A 21,414-nucleotide genomic window follows, 5' to 3' on the forward strand; every position below is an offset into this window, starting at 1 on the left:
TATTTGAATTTGTGACAATAATCATATTCGTCATTTTTCCAATTTTTTTTAATGAAAATAGGTGTAAACAAATATTAATTTATAACTGTTTTAGTGTAAATTCAATAATAATATTATTATTAAGTATGAGAATAGTCATATTCGAGATTTTAAAAATTTTTACATATTTTTTAATGAAAATAGGTAAAAATGATATTTCAAATGTTTTATTTAGACAATGTCGTCAATTAAATAAAACTAATTGAGCTTGATTTTTTTGATAAAAAAATATCATTATATTTGCTTCTATTTACTTGGTTCAATTCAAAGTATTTGTAAATAATTTTATACTACAAAAAACTCTGAAGACTTTTTAAAACTGAAACATTTATTATTATATTGGGGTGCAATAAAAATTTAAAAAATATGTAAGCTTTATCTTATGATTCACCCTTATGAATTTCATTATTATAAATTTTTATAAGTAAAATATACATTTTTACCTATAGATTGTAAAGTTTAAAAATGCCATATATGCTCTTCTGAATTATACATCATTGAATTATAACTAAAAAAATTTAAAAATATTCATTATTAGCTATTTTCACTAATAAAAACTGTAAAAATATGAGAGAAAATAAAATAAATTTGACTTAAGTTTAGACTTAAGCATTTAAAAATAGCTAAAGTAGCAAATCAAATTAGTAGCCAAAATAAATAGGCTCAGGTTAGTCACAATAAAACGGCTCAAGCTTGGCCTTAGCCAAAATAAATAAGCTCAGGTTTAGCTTTGGTCACAATAAAATGGCTCAAGCTTGGCCAAAAAATAAAAGCTCATAGCCAATAAAAACAGTTTAGGTTTAGCTAAAAATAATCAGCTCATGAGAGCCAAAAAACGGCTTATGATTATCCAAAAAATATCGGCTCAGTATTACCCAAAATAAATCGGTTTACCCAACTATATTATTCATATTAAAAACAAGCTCACGTAGGCCTAATGGTAACCTAGGTAATCACTTATCCAATAAACAATTATGAGTTGCCATACATAAGTCATCGGGGGGGGGGGGGGACATCATCGGGGGAGGGGGGATACTTGAGTCAATATAAACCTATTATTAATTCTTTGACCAAAATTCACTCCCCGTCATAACCTAGTCTATGATGTGATGTTCTGGTAATAACTTAACGATAAATTATCAATAAATGTTATACTTCTTTCCCATCATGAAAAATAAAATTTTTATATCAAGATAAGCGAAACACAATATATTAACAATATTAAAAAATTAAATACCTTCGAAAGGTGTTCGTTGAGAACCCGACATTTTAGAATTAATTCAGGGTACCCCTACAATTATAGGCGCCGCAAAGACAGGGTATTTTTTCGTCTTCTATGGGAAATTTGTAGTCGTAAGTTATTTCCTCGCCAATTTTGATGGGTTGCTTGGAATATATGACTATTTTTTTGACCTGACCGACAGTTATTATTTTGGCGTAACAGTTAGGCTTTTTTTATGTAAGGTATATCAAAAAAACATTATATTTGTAATGAAATATAGAAATGAATAATAGGTTACCTGAATTTGGACTAAGTTTTATATTTATAATTGCCATATGTATTAATGGGATGAACAAAAAAAATATATACTAAAAAAGAAATTGCAATAAATTTTTAATCGGGCAAATTCTTATAAATATCAAAATTTTAAAAGAATTTAGAAATGAAATTACCGATATAATTTAGAGAAAAAAATAATAATGAAATTGGACAAATAGCGTTTAGTCCAAATAAGCGTACTAAAATTGGAGTAGAGCTATTATTCACACTTTTTGTTTACAAGTGTGCCTCCACTCAAAAAATATATCAAAATTAACTTAAAATGATGCCACGAAAAATTTTTCAATACACAATGATATCTTGACAAATTGCTAATCTTAGATAGTCAATATTGAGTTTTCTATTTAAAAAAATAATAAAGGCATCATTCTTAGATATGCGCCCCTCTCCTCCACTCTATCCCCCGCTTCAATGCGTTAGCCGCACTTAGAATTCAAGTATAACTTAAGCCAAAATATTTAAAAAAAGGGATGCGTTTTTACGTTGCACGAATGGTTGATAAACCGGGCCAGGTTCCCGCACTTCGTAGCGTCGATAATGGTCTCGGAATCTACCCGGAATAGATAACTGCTGCAATTGGAGTAAAGCAATTTTTCTCTTTTGTCGGCGATAGATTGTCTCACAATTTCCCCGACGTATTCTATTATCATTTCGTCGCTGGCCGCTATGTTTTCGCGCGCGTAAAGCCCCCAATCGTGTATTCGGCTTTTCTTAAAAGCCAGTTGCTTTTTGCGGGCCTAAAGGGATAAAAATGTGTAATTTAAAATTATGATTCTTCTTTCTTACCTAAATATAGTTTATAAGGTTAACTTTTTTGTTTTAAATTTTAATAAAAATGATAGCTTTTTGTTCCGCGTAATTTGATTTAAAAAATTAATTAAGGGTTAGCAAGTTGGTCAATTGACCATTCAAATGTGGTAAATAAATGGAAAGAATATTTATCTGGTCAAATACCTATTTTATCCATTAATTCAGTTGCAATTTATTTAATATTTATTTAAATATATATTTGCAGCATGGCAAGAATGGATTAAATTATAATAACTATTTAATTTAAAATATAAAAAACAAAAGAATTTGTGATCATTATTAATTTGAATCTTAATAAATAAATATATAATTTGATAATTAAATTATTTGCAAAATATTAATACTGTCTTAAAAAATAAATAGTGTAATTCCCTTTAATAACTTTGGCCGATCCATTTAAATTTTTTGTATAACTATTATAAAAAAAAGCCGTCCCTTTATTCAAGAACCAAAAGGTCCTATAGTTGAATAATTCCCTTTGAACGTTTTGAACGTCCCTTTTTAATTTTGTTAATATTTTGTATACTTTAAGAAAGATTTCCTTTATCCAAGAGCCAAAAGGTCTTTAGTTAGAATAATTCCTTTCAATAATGTTTTGGCCAATCCCCCTTTTAATTTTGACATTTTGTATAACTACCATAAAAAAAGCTTATCCTTTATCCAAGACGAAAATTCCAACATTAACATTTTTTAATAATGTCAAAAATAAAAGTTTGGTACATTTTGTAGCTTTACTCACTCTTTTAAAGAAATATTAAGGGATTTTTTTTTATTTCCAATATTGACAATGAGAGTTGACTCATGATAAACGTCTCTAAATTAATATATAGCTTCGATAAATAAATGAGAAGAAAAAAAATGCGTGTATTTTTCCTGTCCCTGGCTCTCTCGCAAGAGCTTGTTCTTTTCTGGCACTCCTGATTGTTGATATATGCGAATTTTATACCTTAACGGATAAATTATCTTGACAACTAATTTTTTGGTATTGACTAAGATATCACAGAGCCTTTTAATGAGTTATGGGGGAGGGGGGGGGGGTCAAACCATTGAATACAAAAAAATAAACTTGATGGTTAACAAGCATTGATTAAAAAAATCCTTCGTTTATATTAAAGCAGCTGAATGAATAATAGGAAAAATTGTATACTACTTTTCTGTGTGGTATTAAATTACATAAGAAAATGAATTAAACGGAATATTTGGTACGATATAATATATGTGATTTAGGAATTCTGACATCGCCATAAAATCTAGGTGATTTAATTTATCACCTTTTCTATGTAAATTTCAAATGGATGCAATGTAACTTGGAATGCCGTGCAATGATATTTAAAACAATAATAAAGAATAATCTTCAAATACGTCGCCGATAATTAAACACTGATAGTTTCTAAATCATATTTTAAGTTCGATGTGGAATATATTTTGATGATCGTAAATAAAAAAAATGGCGGACGTGGATAATCATTTTCAAAAAAAGAAAATTAGAAATTCGCCTGAAATTTGGGAAATTGGTTCTAAATGTTAACTATCCACTGCAACACATTGTTCGAAAGTAATATAGGGGTCACATATTTCTCTATAAACATTTTCTAGACGCGTTCTTTTAAAGGTGAAACGCCATAAAATTCTTTTACTTCATCAAAATAACAGGTTGGTAGATTACAAATCATTGCGCCATAACAACCACATAATTTTTTTAATATATATCCCCTTCTTTGCCATTTTAATCGTTTTTAATTAAATTCGATAATTCGCAACCTAAAATCAGGAACATTCTGGTGCATGTTCCTAAAAAATGCATATGATATCCATCCTTTTGCTTCGAATATAGATTTCACGTTTTAAGCTTTGAAAATCCAAATGATACTATGATAGATTTTGGCAATTGTTAAAGAGTATGGAGTTTCACTTTTAAAGTAAGCATTGAGAGATAGCTTGATAGAAGATGATACATCCTTATTACTTTTATAAAAATGGTTTCGGGGGATATAACAACAATGGAGACTATCTCCCAATCTTCCGACCAATTTATTTTAAAATTTCAAGAAAACGATTTATTTTTATAGGCCATTCATTTATTTGAGAACACGAAAAAACATTCCACACCAAACTTAAAAATAATTTAAAAAATAACATTATTTAATTATTGGCGACTTCTTCGGAAATTATTCATTTAATGATGAAGAAGTGCAAATTTATCATTGGACAACTTCCCAAGTTACATACATCCATTTACATACATTATAAAAGAGGTGATAAATAAAACTACATAAACTTTGTGTCAAGGTTAATCAAATTGTCAAATAAAAGTATTAAAATGCAAATACGATGCAAAATCTCTTAAATACAAAAATACTTTTAAGAATTTCATAAAGATAAATATACTAAAATATTTATTACAAATATTATAATGAATATCTTTATCATAGTTTATATAACATTTTTTATTAGTGATTTTTTAAAAAAATCTAATATAATATTTAAAACATTGCAAGCGTAGTTATAGCAGCAAAAAAATCGCATATTATATAATAAATTGCAAACATAGTTTTCGGTTCAAAAATAAGTATATATGAAATTCAATATTAAAAGTTTATGAAAGAATAATAAATAACAATTCTAATATCTATAATAATTTTAAACATTTATATTCAAAAAAATTAACGATTATTTATATAAAGTTTATCCAGTAATATATCTTGGTTGCTTATTTGGCCTAATAAGTTATATTCACAAAGCTAAATATTCTCTCAACCATAGCTGATGAAGGTAAAATAGAATTATATGTTTTAAAAAAATTTAAGCCTGAGCTTGGCCCGAAATTCCTAATTAAAAAAAACATAAATAAAGACATTTTTACAAAGTTTAATGAAGTAAAAAAATACCTAATCATTTTATTTTGATAAAACAAAAAAAAACCTCATTTTCTATAATATTTTTACCCCGGGCCAATTTTTTAAAAAAAAATAAATGCATAAGATAAAGGCGCATTAAACTGGAAATCATTGGAGGTATCATTAATTACCATTTACCATAATAATGGAAATAATAGTGATCACCATATGCAAACTTTATCTTCTTGAGTTTTGGAGGCTTCCTCCAAAGGCCTATTTTTGGAGATTTTTTTTCTCATCACATTCTATCCATCGATTTTTAAAAATATGGATACATTCATATGTTAAGCCAAACCGTTTATAAAAAAAATTTACCATGGCTAGGCCATAACGGGTGGATGACAATAATACAAATAGGATATTATAATTTTGTTGATCTCTTTATGATAAAAAAAATAGGTACAAGTTCGCCATAATAGTAATTATTTTGGCCTCATAATTGGTCGCTATGACTTTGCATAACACTCTAGTATAAATATATCAATTTCATGCTCATCATCATTTTCCATTTTATGGATAATCATATGAAAGGTAAAAATTTGAACTATATCATCAATCAGGTAGAGATATAAAAAGAGAAGTATAAGCTGCGAGGAAAATTCAATAAATTTATTCAAATACCAAGGGCAGAAGAAAAATGTATGCAGTATTCCCCATTCGTTTAGCAAAGCTTAAGATAAAACCATATTCCAAAATAAGGAGCGTTTAATATGGAGAATTATAAAATGTGATTTTTTGATCGATAATGTGTTGATTGGTGAGATTAGATAATTTAGAATATGTATGTAACATAATGATTGCTAGGATTTGAGCAGCAAGTAGATATATCGAGATGATATTAAATCCACTCAAGCACTAACATAATCTGCTTACCCAGACTGAAACCAAAAAAATATAAGTATCTCAACAATATTATTTTCATCCCAATAATCATATCCACTAAAGGCTTTTTCGCCTATAAAATTTAAGTTTTTAAAAGTTCTTGGAGGTAAAATTAAATATTACATTAAAGAAGCGATAGAACTTTTATATATTAGACAAAAAATAAGAATCGAAATTTTTAAATATAAATAATTTTATTCCTTTTTGGGAACACAACTTTAAACACATATATAATTTATTTTAATATAGTTTTTAATATATGTCATTTCTATAAATATTTTTAAATAAAAAAATACGATTTTTAAAATAAATAATTTATATATTCAGCGATACTAGATTTCCATTACATGTTAAAATGCCATATTTTAAGAATAATAAGCCCATAACGGATACTGAACGTACATAAATCTCACAAAAATAAATTGCTGACTGCAAAAAAACTCGATTTAAAAAATAGAAAGTATTATTTATAAATTATTGTCATGGAAAACCATATCGGTAAATATTCACATACCGAAACGATATTTAAAATTGATTAATATAAAAGGAAACTGCATAAAGTCCAATACCTGATGTAGGGATATTAGGGTTGGTATATATTAGATATAGGCGAAGATCTAATTTTGACTAATTACTTTTAAAGCTATATAGATTTCACAATTTTTAAAATTCGTCTTGAAATATATGTTATTTATCCTATCTGCAATTTCTATAAAAATACATATATGGGGTAGGTTAAATTGTGTATAGATATATACATATGGGGCTTAAAATATTTTAGCATATGACTATTTACTAATACACTTGGGTTTCGTAACAATAGGCTAAATTATATAAATATTATATTTTCGAATCTTTTAATTAAATTATTAAACAATTTTTAGAAAAATTTATATATTTGGCCATTCAATTGATGACTGAATCGCATTTGACCGATCTATTACACAGCCTTAGTTTACTAAACTCAAAGGAAGCCATTTTGAGCCATAATAATAGGTAATAATGGTTACTATGGGCATTTTAATCAGTTTAGAATATGAGGACCAAATAAGTTATGTTGAGGATGATTGCTAAACTAGTTGCGGCTGAAGATTTTTTTAAAATGTATAATTATCAGGAACCTGCAGAGGTCAAAATTTTAGTAAAAATAGGGAATTTTACGAAAAATTTTAGCATCGACGGAATTTTATTTCCCTAATTTGAGTTGTGAATATTAAACGCTCTATGTGATTTTCTAACATTTCTCAAGCGGTTAATTGATATTTCCAATTTATTTTTTAAAAATCGGCCCAGCCCAGATTTTCATTTTTATAAATATTCAAGCCCAGCCGATTCTTAAATTATACTACTTTTCGGCCCCTTTAAAGTCGAATCGGGTTTGGAAGCCAGGCCTGTAGGTCTCTGATTATTATTACTCAAAAAAAAATTGGGTATAACAAAAGAATCATAACCTTTAGCTGATTAAATTTAATCAGATCGCCGAGCTCTTGACTCTTAGACCAAACTTGCCTCCTAAACTCGCTTCTCACTTGTCTGGAGGTTGTAGTATTGAGGTGGTGTAACAAATTTCTTTGATTATTAGTTATACCTATATCGTGTTTTGTGTGAATTTTAAATAAAGTTTATTTTGTATAATATAACTTATTACAATACATTGAAATATAATTTTTTTTTTTTGAAATGTTTAATTATTACCTGTGATATTTTTTGCATTGTTTAAATTGCTGCTCGAGGAGGTATCATTGAGGTGAGTCTGATTATTGTTCAATTTTTTGAAAGGTGTATCTGCCCTCTTTTCGTTCTGATTAATATATCATGTATTTAAAAAAATAAATATGTATAATATAATATTGATTTATCATTTAAATAAATTTTAAAAATTAAGGTTCTGTGTACTGTTTTTCAAAAACCTTGATTTAGTCGATTTTTGAAAAAAAATGTTAAATCAAGATTTTCGCCAAAATAAAATTAACTAGTTAATTTATTTTCTATTTTATCATTATTAACTGGTATAAAAACAAGATAGCTTCTTTGTGGGGGGGGGGGCGATCATTTAACCAAGATTTCTTAAAAATATTGCTTTAATACAATTATCGATAAAATTATAAATTTCTTAACATATAACTTAAAACGAACCTAAACCTTTAAAAAAATTTGTAACCTGAATCTCTAAACAAATTCTTGAGCCTTTTGGTAATCAACTCTTTAAAAGATGATTAATAATCGGTTTTGATTGACAAGTATCAGTAATTATTTTAGATATTTTTGTACATTATTGGTAGTAGCCAGGTCAGCTCCTCAAGTTAGTACTCAACCTTAAAAATTATTCTTTTTCCTTTACATGTGTAAAGATTCGACTCATTTTTAAAGGTTCAAATAGAACGGATATAAATTTTTTTTTAAGAACCAACCCTGAACTTTAATCCGCTATTTTTATCTGAGCCTAAAACAGAAACGATATTCGTTATTACAAAACCGTTTCAGTCAGAGAATATTAATAAAAATAATTCCAATTTAAAAATATAAAATCTAACCGTTAACGAATATAGTGCCGTTTTTTGTTCGGATGTAATCTTATAATAACCCTCCGTTCTGGCGCTCCCGCTCTTAGTACTTGTGAGAGATTGCAAGGAATCGTTACTGAGGATGCCCCTTGATTTCTCCTTCTTCCTCTTCTTTTTAGTGGGAGGTTCATAGCTATGGGTAGGTATACACGAGCGATATTGAAAATTTCATTCCAGGAAGGCCCCAAAGAATGAGAAAGATAAAAAGAGTTAAGGAATCATGTGCTGGAAAATATATAATTCGAAAAGCAGGCATTCTAGCCCACACTCATATCAATTGTAACACCTACTAACCTTAACCATGTTTAAAATTTTTTTTAACAAGGTAAAAATTTTGAGCTACTCAGTAATTTATAATTGTTGGTTAGATTTAAAATAATTTGTATGAACAACGAAAATAAAAAGGATATCCATATGGGGAACCCAGTGGGTGTATTCAAGCCAAACCAGCTCACCCGTCTTATTGTTGGCATTCAGGATGAACGTCGAATTGTTGGCTCTGTGGTGAGCTAAGTATCGTTCATAGGATTTCCTGACGTAAGCGATATCTTCCAAGTCTATACCAGGGTTCCACATATCGTATAAGAGTTTCATTTCTTCTATAGCATCGCGAGCCTGGTAAGTAATGATAGCGGATTTGGGGGCTTTTTTTAAAAAAAAATTTTTTGTGAATATTAGGATAAGGATTAAAAAAGGCATAATGCTAAAATATTTCCAAATTGTTGATGATATAAAATGTTGTGATTTTAAATCAATTGGTCTTGTTAATCAGATAAAAATAATATTCCTAATACCTCAACTAATATTGTTAATTTATCATCAAAATTTTCTTAAGCATCCATTACTAACTACTTTTATAGCTCACAATTTTTAAATTTACCGGTATAGATCTTAGGAGGCCTTTCTTTTGTAGAAGTTGTATTTTGTTTGATTGGAACGGCGGGAGGTAGTGAGTAACAATGTTCAGATAAAAGCAGTTTTTCCACGAGCGGTTTTTGGGGTTTCTTGTTCTGATAAACGTGTTGGTTAACTCTTTCGACTCCTTTATTGTTGGTTCTATCCGCCAGGACGTTTTCTTTGTTCTTGAGTTTAGCTTTCCTAGAGCTTTCTTTGTACTTTGGATCCGAAGATTTCTTTCGTTTGAGTTTCTTTTCGTTGTCAGTAATATCCTGATAATATAGTAAACAGAATAAAGATTTCTCGTTATTTAAGAAATTTTTTTATATTAAAATACATTTTTGATCTATGTTTTTCGAAATCTGTTTAATAAACTAAATTCAGATAATTTACGGAGTATATCTTATCTAATTAGGGTCTAATAGAACCATAATTTGGCAGACGCATAAGATACTAGATGCCAGGAATAAAAGTTTAATATATAAATCTGATTTACAACAAATTCGTTGGTTGATTCGTCGATAGCAGTAAAACTGGTAGTGTCTGTAACAGGTTTTGTCAACCCCCCAATGCTACTTTTGACTTTTTCGGGTTTAGCCACCTTCGATTTTATGATTTCTTTAATCGATGCCGTTGTTTTAAGGTCCTCTTTAGTAGCATCGTAATTCGCTTTGATGCTTACGGCTCTCGTGATATCATTGAAAGCGTGATTGGCGTTTTCGTCGACTAAGAATTGTTTGATCCCTTTTTGCTTTTTAGTAGTTGTTGGAATTTGTCGCGTAGAGTCTTTCGTTTCATTATCCGAAAGATAGGATTTGTCTAAGGAACATGAATTTTCGGATATACTGACTCGTTCCTTGAATTTGATCCTAAAATTATGTTTGAGAAATTGTTAATACATGTGTTATTAAATGTTAAATCTAAAGTAATGAAAAAAGCCAATCAATATAATAAAATTGATTTTCTTCCTTAACTTAAAAAAGCGCATAAATAACATAATTTATTCCTAGTGATGATGAGATTAAGATTTTTTAATCTCGAGTATCAAAATTTACTTGTGAGAATTTTTTTTAAGGGTTCCGTTTTCTTCCTCGATTTCGGAATCATCGATAGAAGAGCTAGGAATTTCGGTTTCCGAATCTGGTCTTTCTGCTACTTCTCCCATGTCATCTAGATGAGAAGAAAGATAAGAGGAATCGCTGAGAACAGAATCGATGTCGTCTTCTCTTTCCAAGTCTATCGAATTATCAAGAAAAGAGAGGTTTATTCATTTTAAGCATAATTTAAAACGAAAACGTGAGTTAGATTTTTTTATATTTTTATAATAGATGAAATAGCACAGCTTAAACTTTAGCTAATATTTTTAGTTTTTACCTAACTAGGTAAAACAAAAGACTTCGACCTCTAAGTAAAAAAAACTGGTTTAAAACTAAGTTAAGCACTTTTTAGAATCGCGTTATTATTGGCACTTTTTAAGTGGCAAACAATAATTAGGTTAAAATATGGGAACAGGAAAAGGGGAAAATAGAATTATTTTAAAAAAATTGAAATAATAATATTAAAAAGCAGGATCATCTCCTTTTTAAATGTTATAAAACAATTTTGCCAGTCATTACCTTTGTCAACTTTTTTCCTCAAAATATCTTGGAAAACTTGTCAACGGGTAATTTATTTATTCGTAAAAAAATATTTAATCACCTTCCCCTAAATTCACCGTTAACAAGAAAAAACCTATTGGTCATTATATCATTGCTTGTTCGTGGTAAAAAAAAAATTTTATAAGATAGGTATTTTTTATACCAAGATATTTAATTTAATTAATATAAAAATATGCAGATTGGAACTGCCACAAATCTAAAAATCAGAACTCGAACCCTCTTTTAAAATTTATTGGAACCAAAACTGGAGCCCATTTTATAATTTCTAGAAAGAGATTTTAACTAGAGATCTACTTCGGGCCTAAATATCATTAGGCCCAGCCCGAAATTTTTTTAAAATTGTCTTAGCCAGGAACCATATTTTCAAAAAGTACTCACCTATCAAAGTAAATTCGGGACCGGGGGGGGGGGGGGTCGAGCCTTGCAGATCACTAATTCTAACAATTGCAGATAAGAACTAGAACCCTTTTTCATCCAAGTTCCATAATCTAAAATACAACCCTTACCTTGTATTTTTTCTTCTTTATCTCTATCGATTTCTTTATCGTCAAGCACGTCCTTGATAATACCGTCAAGGGGTGAAGCGTTCTTAGGGGATTCTTGAATAATTTGATCGCCTTTCTTCTTAGTCTTGATATTTGCTTTGTTATCCGTGGCAGGTTGGTAATCAAGGCTAGCTTTTTTATTCGCTTTATTAACTGTGCCATCTTTATCTTTGAGTGATTCGAATTTTTTGTTTTTAGTTGGCGTTTGTGAAGGTTGGGGTTGAGGCTTTTTGATTTTCTGGTAAAATAAAAGGCAGGAACGAATATATGAAGTGATCAAAATTGAAGTAATATTATATTATTTATCTTTTTGTATATAGTTAGCGGCCATAAATTAACATATGTCAAAGAATATCATAAAATATTACATTTTATTGGAGAAAGGAATGCGATTATTGTAATTAATGTTGATTCAATATAATAGAATACATGTGGATGGGATTAATGTAAATGGTAGTGTTAATTCAATATAATAGAATACAATAATATATTATATTACATGTGAGAAGAAAATGGGATTAATGTAATTGATAATGTCGATTCAATATAATAGAAAACAATAATACATTATATTACATGTTTAAAGAAATGGGATTAATGTAAGTGTTTAGATGTGATACTTGTATGATTAATGCACCTCTATTACCAAGAGTTAGGCAAAATCACTGGGTGCAGTCAGATAAACCCTGGTATCAAATTTACATAGATTTTTGAACCTATTAAAAAAATTATGGGTTGATAATTACTGATAGATACTCTCGATGGCTTATCAAGGTTAAAAACATTAACACCATTACCACTATAATTAAATTATATAAAGTTGTTTAGATTCGGTTAACCAGTAGAATTGGTATTAGATAATGGACCAGCTTTTAAGTATTATGAATTCAAAAAATTTTTACAAAGGTTATTATACATATTTTTACTCCTGGTAGTTACCCCTCCTCTAATGGGATGGCAGAGAGGGCTGTTTGTACAGCCAAGAAATATATTTAAAGATTAGGGGGTTGGGATGAGTTAGTGCAGCAGATTTTCTATTAAATTATAATAGTGTTAATCATTCGGTAAAGAATTTTCCACATGCAACTAGATAGTTAGGTAGAAAATTGAGATGAAAATGGATTTTTTAGAAAATAATGACTGTGATATCGAGCCTGATTGTAAAAGAATTAATTATAGGTAACTAAGTTTTTGTGAAAGAGTACAAGTCAATATTGCCATGAGCAGATTGTCATTGGAAGGATCAGTAATACCATATGGAAAATCAAGATATATTGTAAAGTTGTTATAAGGCACATCAATCAAATAAGAGATCGTTGACAAGCTTGTTTATAACTTCAATTATTAACCTATATAGAATCATACATGTTTACATACATTTATATATTTTTTTATGCTCACAATTACAATATATCATCCTCTTCCCACATGTAATATAATATATTATTGTATTCTATTATATTGAATCGACATTATCAATTACATTAATCCCATCCTCTTCCTATATATAATATACTGTATTATTTGAATCAACATTAATTACAATAATCCCATCCCCTTCCCATATGTAATATAACGTATTATTGTATTCTATTATATTGAGTCGACATTATCAATTACATTAATCCCATCCACAAAAAATGTAATGTATTATGGTATTCTATTATATTGAATCAATATTAATTACAATAATGTCCTCTATCCAATAGAATGTAATATTTTAGGACACCCTTTGACACAAGTTATATAAATTTTTATTGGAATTTTTTTTTTTAAATTTTTATTGGTATGTAGTAATATTATTTTATCTTTTTGTATATTGTTTGCGGCTATATTTTAACATAATGGTAAACTTATATATTAATTTTCTTTATGTTAAATAATAAATACTAAATTGATTGAATATATATATGAAAAATACTATACTTAAAAATACTTTTTGAATTATCACGCTTTCTTTTCATATAATTTAATTTTGATTATTTGTTTTATAAATAAATCTTTGTTCACATTTCATTCATATCAAGTATTATAGTTTTACTGAGTTAATCCCTAACTTAAATTAAAACAAAAATTATAAGGGAAATGCTTTGCTTTCATATTTCATTGTATAATAGGAAAGTGATAACACAAACCTAGGGGAATTTAAATTGATAGCCTTAATAATAAAGCTAAGAAAGTGTAAAACCATAAGGAAAACGTGGTTAGACAATTTTATCAGAATTTTTTGCGTGACAGCTTTAAAAAAAGGGGGATATTAATACTGTTGGGGACTTTTAAACTTAGAGGAAAAAAATATGAATAAAAATAGTGGTCAAATATTAACCCTGAAGGAAGGCATTTTAGGCATAGATGCACGAATACCGAGGCTAAAAGATGAATTTTCGTAAGGTTTGAAAGTGGTGGACTGCGTTGTTGAAAAGGAGGGCTCGAATAGAGAATTCAAGAGGAGTTGCGTAGTGTCAACGCCAGTTTTAAAAGCTGAAAATTATTTTAGAGTATAAATTTTAATTCAACGAAAAACTCAACCTGTAGGTAAGGTTAAAAAGTGTCCAATTTATAATATATGCTAGCCGTAGCCAGACACACACAAGAATCAACTTCATTTTATTTTAGGTTAAAAAGAGTTTCAAATTCAATTTTAAAAAACAATTCTTTAGGCATGACCATATAATAATAAAATTTTAAAATATAAAAAGGGTCTAAAATAATGATTAATATCATTACCAGCAAAAAAAAAGATCTTTTTGCATTTGAGTTAAATTAATATTCATAGAATATGCAAATAATTATAAAGAAATTTTTATCTTTCATTCTTCATTAAAGCAAAAAGCAACACTCTGGGTAAATGAGTTTCAAAAAAAGTTATAAATGGCATAAAAAAATAAAATTAACAGGAAATCAGGTGGTACAGTATAACCAAATGGTAACCTTTCCCACGGAAAGGACCAGAAATTTAAAAAGTCTAAAAAATATAAACCATTAAAACGGCCAGTCATGTAAGAGGCTTGTTGGTCTCTCGACGTTGAGTTCGATGTGGAATTATATTCCGAGATGTGATTGGGCGGAAGGTTACTGGACGAAATAGCAAAAGGGTCAGAAGATGGTGGGAGAGGAAAGGCAGTATTGTTGACCAAATCGTTTTTGCGATTCTTATAGTAAAGCGTGTAAAATATTAGATTTAAAACAAATTATCGATTTTTTCTGGTTTTTGAAAAATTTTAGCTAAATAAAATGCTGGGAGATATTTATTAAATTATCCTATATATTTTTTTAAATTTGAAATGTGTGTGCGCATAATTTCGGTGTTCTTTACCATTCTTTCATTCCTAATTTTAAAATAAAATTACAAAACTCACCTCGATTTTAATCAGCCAAATGTCCACTCATTTTTCTAAAGACCTAATCATCTAATTCAATTATTTCCCAATTTTACTAATTTAATTATTTTATTATTAAATTTTAATAGATAACAATTCTATCTTCTCTATTTTTTTACCCTACACTTTACTCCACTTTTTATACCTGATAAATATTTTCGCTGTCCTGCCACCACTTATCGTAGAATGTGAACGCCGATTTTTGGACGAGCATTTTGTGGATATCTTTGTTAATGACGATGTTCAATTCTTCGAATAATTTGGATATAACTTTCATGATAATGCCCTAATATTTTTAATTTTGGAGAAAAAAATAAAGTGTTTATAATACAAATATGTCAGTTAGTTTAAGTACATGTGTAATATTATGACTATTAGAGATGCGCTGATGTTAGAACAAGCGGTCTGCAGAGGTGGGTGGGCTGGCTAAAAGATTTTGAATAATAAGTGGGTGGGTGGGCGGTCGGGTTAAAAAAAATAGTTTAAAAACAATGGGAGGGTGAATTTAAAATATTTTCCTAGCGAAATGAAAAACAACTTCAAAACCTTTTTTTTTATTTCATAATAATGTATATTTTATAAGTTTAAGTAAAAATATATTAAAATAAAATTAGTAAAGAACCAAACCAACCAATAAAATAATTTTTAACATTGGGCGGGCAAATGGGTGGATCAAACAATATTTTTAGACAAATTGGCAGGTGGGCGGGTAATTTTTTTAAAAAGAAAAACAATTAGCGGGTGGGTGAACGGGTTAAATATTTTAAACAATGGGCCGGTGGGTGTCCGGGTTAAACCCAGTCCAATGCAGACCTCCAGTTGGAACCGCTCCTTTTTTTAAGAAAATTAGAATTAAGAAAATTAGCTGATCCGATATATCAAAAGAGCTGATAAAAAAAATGTATTTATACTATTTGATAAAAGAGAATTATTATATCTATTATAACTAGAAGTATTATTTTTTTGCTTAATTTATATAAAAATCAGAAATGTGAAAATGTTGAAAATTGAGATTTGGCGCACCCGGAATTTTAAAAAAAAATCCATATAATATAAACCAGGCAGATATTTTTTATTTTTTATAGTGGCGGCATATGTATAAAATTTAGAACATTTTAGGGCCCGATACAGGTTTTTAAATTTAGACGAATATAAAAAATTATGACCGTCATTAAATGGTTTCAAATGAGAAATTGAAAATCAAGAAGTGAATGAATGTTAAATGCCTCCCCGTCCCCGTGTTAAATTACAACGGGTTATTTGTCATAATTGTTAAAATTATTATTTTTAAATAGGCCCAGCTCTGAAAATATTATATAATATATCTGAAAATCTTGGATGGTCTTAATTAAAGTATGGAAATAAAACTAAGGCCATAATACTAGGATAACAAATAGAGCGTTGTAAAATCGATTCTAAATATTTAAACGTATGCACATTAAAGAATTAATCGTCTGCTTATTAGTCGTATTAATTCAGAATAATTTTCATATTTTAAAAATAATCGAATATTATTACATATTTTATTAAAATCCCTTCAAATGCTACCCTACGTAAACTCAAAAGTGTATCTGGTATTTTGAATATATTAATTCCTGCCTGCCCAACACATCAAAAAACATCCTTATTTTATGTACAATAATTTACAGAAATAATTTAAGAAAAATTGTAGAAATTTATCGATTGTTATCAATCTGTGATATAATATTATAGAGCGAAACTAAGGAAAGCCAAATAATTATGCATGGAAAAAACTTAAAATTTTTTTAAAAAAAATTTATTGACCTGATAATAAGGCGAGATCTTTTTCATGAGAGTTGTGAAAGTATATTGAGGCTGGGAGACAGGGGCGGGTATTTGTGGCGGAAATCCTCTGTAAAATGTACTGTTATCTATATTTCCACTATTGAGAGATGGATCAAATCGAGGGGGAAAAGGAGGGGGTGGTAGCATAGTGGGGTAGAGGTAAGAGGGCAAGGGTGGGGGAGGTGGTAGCATGTGGGAAAGTAAAAAGGAAGGTGTACCGGAATTGAGATTGCTAACTTCGTTTGTGCTTAAGTTGTGTTGGCCGGAAAAGGTATCGAGAGGGATATGGAAATGGGAGGGATAATTTTGGTAACCTTGATGGTGATAATGCAATAAGTGAGGAGCTAGAACACCGGCAAAGTAGGGAGAAAATTTATTATCCGGATTGTTAATGTTTAGATTGCCGTTGGTACTGGCATCATTGGCATTGTGAGGTAGAGAACTATTGGCCAAATTATGTGACTTTTCCTTGTCAGAGAGGAGTCGTTCCCTTTTAATGATTCTGTCCTTGTTTGTGCTATCTCCCCCATCACTCTCTTCTTCTTTGTAAGAGCTCAGAGGGGAAAGGCTCATTTTGTCACAGGCTTCTGTACCATCATCAAATTCTATTTTAATAGACTGGACAATATTGTCCATCTTGTTAGTTGAGATACTGTCAAAAGAATGATTAATATTTTCAGATTTGGCCAAGAATGTTTTAATGGCATCGTCAGTCATAGGCCCTATCTGACTACAAATGTCCTCGCCCGGGTCATAATTATCTTGACTGGGCTCTTTTTTAATAAGGTTTTCTTTATACGGTTTGGACCTATTTTTTATAACATGCCTATGGTGCCCAAGGAGATTTGAGTCCTTGAAGGAATGAAGACTACTTTTCTTGGAAGAATCACTGTGGCTTCTAAAAGAATTCTTATGTTGGTCATAGTCTCTATCTCTCTTATGATGGTGAGTACCACGATAACTATTGCTAATAATAACTTTCCTGTTATCTCTACTCTTTGAGCTAAATGAATTATAATTATGGTTATACTTTTCTTTGTTTGTCTTGTAACCATACTCCCTTTCAGGTGGCCTGTGTTTGTTGTGGTAAAACTCATTTTTATACCTAAATTTATCGCTTGGCTTAGAGTATGATGACTTTTCATAAGTATTATTCTTTTTACCTTTATCAAATTTCTCCCTCTTTATATATGAGGAATATTTGTGTGTATTGTTATTATGATTGTGATTATAATCATGTTTCTTCCAAAGTTTATTATGACTTGTGTACTTTTCATTATGTCTGTTAGAATTGGATAAATGGTTCACATCTTTTTCTTCGTTGAATTGATTTATCTCAACATTAAATTTTTCTTCTTTAGCATATTTGAAGGAATCCTTTCCTTGGGTTTCATCAATTATTTCTATTTGTGTAGTCAATGGGTCCTGAACATAAATGTCAATTTCAGGATTTATTACTTTGGAAATCACTTGTTCATATGGTTTAAATGGCATTTCCATATTGAAATCTTTTGCATATTGGTCTTTATCAGAAATATCATTAAATGAATTATGATTTAAGTCTAAAAAATTTGAGGAGTCCTTGGAATCATTTGAATCTGTGATAATAAACTTGTTAACATTCTGATTTATATCATTGAGGTTTTGGGAATTATTATTTTTAAATAAACTATTCAAGGCACTTTGGGTAGAATCAAAATTAATGTCTGGCGGTGATTCCTTAGATATATTTAAGGAATTATTAATAATATTATGTTCATTTTTAAGTCTGGGATCATATTTTGGCATTGATGGTAGAGAATTGGATAAATTATGGTTGATAGATTTAGGTAGGATAAGAGGAATAAAACTCTTTAAATTATCTGGAATATGATCTCCAACAAAATATACATTTTCACTTAAATATAGATTGACATCAAATGGATGTGCATTATTGCTATTAATGATGCTATCTACAATTTTGCTGCAATGTTTACCTAAATTGTCAAAAAATAATATAATTTTTATGTGATAGATTAGATACCTAAAGGATCAAGAAACACATTTAATGCTTTGCCCATAACTGATACTTTATTTAATTTTTCTATGCAGAGCTTTGCAAATTTTGGTTGCTGAAATATGACTCTGCCAATAGTTAAATGTTTCTTGGAGATTGGATGATAATAAATTTTAAGTTCATCAATTGCACCAAATTTTAAACATAAATCTTCCAAAAACTTTTCTTTAATATTATCATTAAGATTAGTAATGGTTAATTCAATAGATGGTGGGATTCCCACATAATTTTTATCAAGCTAATAATAATAAAATAATTTTTGGAATATAATAAATAATAACTTTAAATTTAGGGATTAATAAATCTGCAATTTTTTTTGAGAATAAAAAATGTGTAAATTGTCTTCTGGGATCTTTTAATATCACACAACTCCCTGTCGGATCCTATCATCAAATTTAAAAAATTTAACATAAAACATTTAATATTACATCAGGTACATGACCATCAAATCTATATATTTTTTTTGAATTGTTCCCTTTTAAAAATGGGTCAACCAATAATTTATAATTATAAAGTTTTGGTTTCTCTTTGTCTTTTTTATCATAATTTGAACCATCTTCTTCTATACCTATTTGGAATATATATATAACTGAAATATATTTACCATTCATAAATGTACATTTATTAGTATCTAAGAGTTCATCCATAAATATTATTTAATCTATGATGGCCAAAACATAAATACAAGTTTCTATCATCTGTTTCAAAATAGAAAACCATCCTTTTTTAAAAAATCGAGTTGATAAAAGGTTACCATCTTCCATACATTTAAATTAAAACTCGGTACAAAGCAAATATATAAAAATGCATTATTAAATATTATGATCCGTGTAATTTTAATTATATAACTTTAATAATTTGTAGCAACATTAACATACTCAATGAAAATAATAATTTACAAATTTTGCACATAAAAGTGACAAATATATACGATATTACTTATCGATCAAAATTCATCAGAAGCTCAATTATAACGAATATTATAATATTCATCTATAATATTAATTAAATTATAAAATTATAATTAATCAATTATAAGTCAAAAGTCAAAACCAAGTGATCCTTTAATTTATACATTGGGTATAGTTAAAATAATAAATATTTTAATTATTTATTTATACAACTTTTATACCTTTAATGATAACATATCAGTGACGAAGCGTCCATAGAAGCAAGGAAGCATTGCTTCCCTTGAAATTTTTCTCACAAAATTCTCAAATAAACTTAATATAATCTTTATACTATACTAAATAAGCTAAACTGACTTCGTTAAAAAAATTAATATAATTTTTATAACGTTAAAAAGATTAATATTATTTTTACTATATTAAGAAATACTATTATTTTTACTAGGTTAAAAAATTTACTATTATTTTTACTACGTTAAAAAAAATATACATGAGGGAAGCAAATTAAATATTGCTTATTTTTTTTAATAAATAAAGAGAAAATCATGCTATGGTATTGTATAATTTTACTATTAAAAAATAAGTATGGAGAAAGCAGATAAAAAAATGGTTATTTTTTTTTAATAAATAAAAAAGAAAAAATTTTTTTATACATAATATTTTTTATCTTACTTTTTTTAAATAAAAAATTTTTTTGTTTTTAAAATCCTTAATTAATGTTTAAAAATTGTAATTGTATTATTGAAAATTTATTAACATTATCATTTAACTCAAGAAATCTTGATGCGAAAAAATTGATTATTGAAAAAGGAAGACCAAAACCAATTTTACAAAACTTAAAAAAGAAATCCAAACTTGCATCAGTAATTTTTCTATCGATAAATATGAATGGCTCATTGGATGTGATTTTCTAATTCTCTATATTGTTGGTCATGCCTATTATTAAGGAAAAATATGTTTGGAATGATAAAGGATTTTCGGATATGAGTATTTCAAAGGCAGTTAAACGGCATGAAGAATCAACCGCTCATTTGTAGTCGATGATTCAATTAAAAATATTTGGCCAAAATCGTATTGAAAATATGATAGATTCGATGCGCAAAATATCAATTGAACAGCATAATTCGAAAGTCAAATCAAATAGAGAAATATTCTAAATATTGATCAACTTTAAATATTTTCTTGGAATTCAGGAGCTTGCATTCCGTGGTGATGACGAACCTTCTAATTCAGTAAATAGAGGAAATTATATTGAATTAATTTATTTGCTGGCGGAAGAAAATTTACTATTGAAACATCATTTATAAAATAGTACAATTTTTGTTGGACTATCAAGCGATATTAATAAATTCCATTTCATATGTCTTACACAAAAATTATTAAATGAATTAGAAGAAACGGAATTTATATC

The 21,414-nt window shown here is 28.3% G+C and overlaps 1 protein-coding gene across 2 annotated transcripts; it reads right to left on the reverse strand.

Annotated features, from left to right (window-relative positions):
* Nucleotides 1–1,287: 1,287 nt before the first annotated feature.
* On the reverse strand, nt 1,288–19,834 carry LOC135923520 (uncharacterized). 2 transcript variants are annotated; one of them, XM_065458317.1, is made up of 18 exons: nt 19,700–19,834; nt 19,524–19,663; nt 19,377–19,478; nt 19,063–19,333; nt 17,019–19,015; nt 15,379–15,519; nt 14,834–15,005; nt 14,180–14,334; nt 11,815–12,091; nt 10,706–10,886; nt 10,147–10,519; nt 9,634–9,922; nt 9,164–9,397; nt 8,724–8,896; nt 7,885–7,990; nt 7,641–7,777; nt 2,083–2,337; nt 1,288–1,488 (listed from the first exon to the last, which is right to left on the reverse strand). In XM_065458317.1, exons 1-18 carry the CDS (start codon nt 19,740–19,742, stop codon nt 1,315–1,317), a joined length of 5,220 nt encoding a protein of 1,739 aa, XP_065314389.1. In that variant the 5' UTR covers nt 19,743–19,834; the 3' UTR covers nt 1,288–1,314. The 2 variants fall into 2 exon arrangements, with proteins under 2 accessions (XP_065314389.1, XP_065314390.1); XM_065458318.1 differs by having other exon boundaries at nt 19,524–19,657; nt 19,700–19,788.
* Between the last annotated feature and the right edge of the window lie 1,580 nt (nt 19,835–21,414).

This window comes from Gordionus sp. m RMFG-2023, chromosome 2, assembly GCF_954871325.1.
Source record: "Gordionus sp. m RMFG-2023 chromosome 2, tfGorSpeb1-WG-v2, whole genome shotgun sequence".
Taxonomy (NCBI): Eukaryota; Metazoa; Nematomorpha; class Gordioida; order Chordodea; family Parachordodidae; genus Gordionus; species Gordionus sp. m RMFG-2023.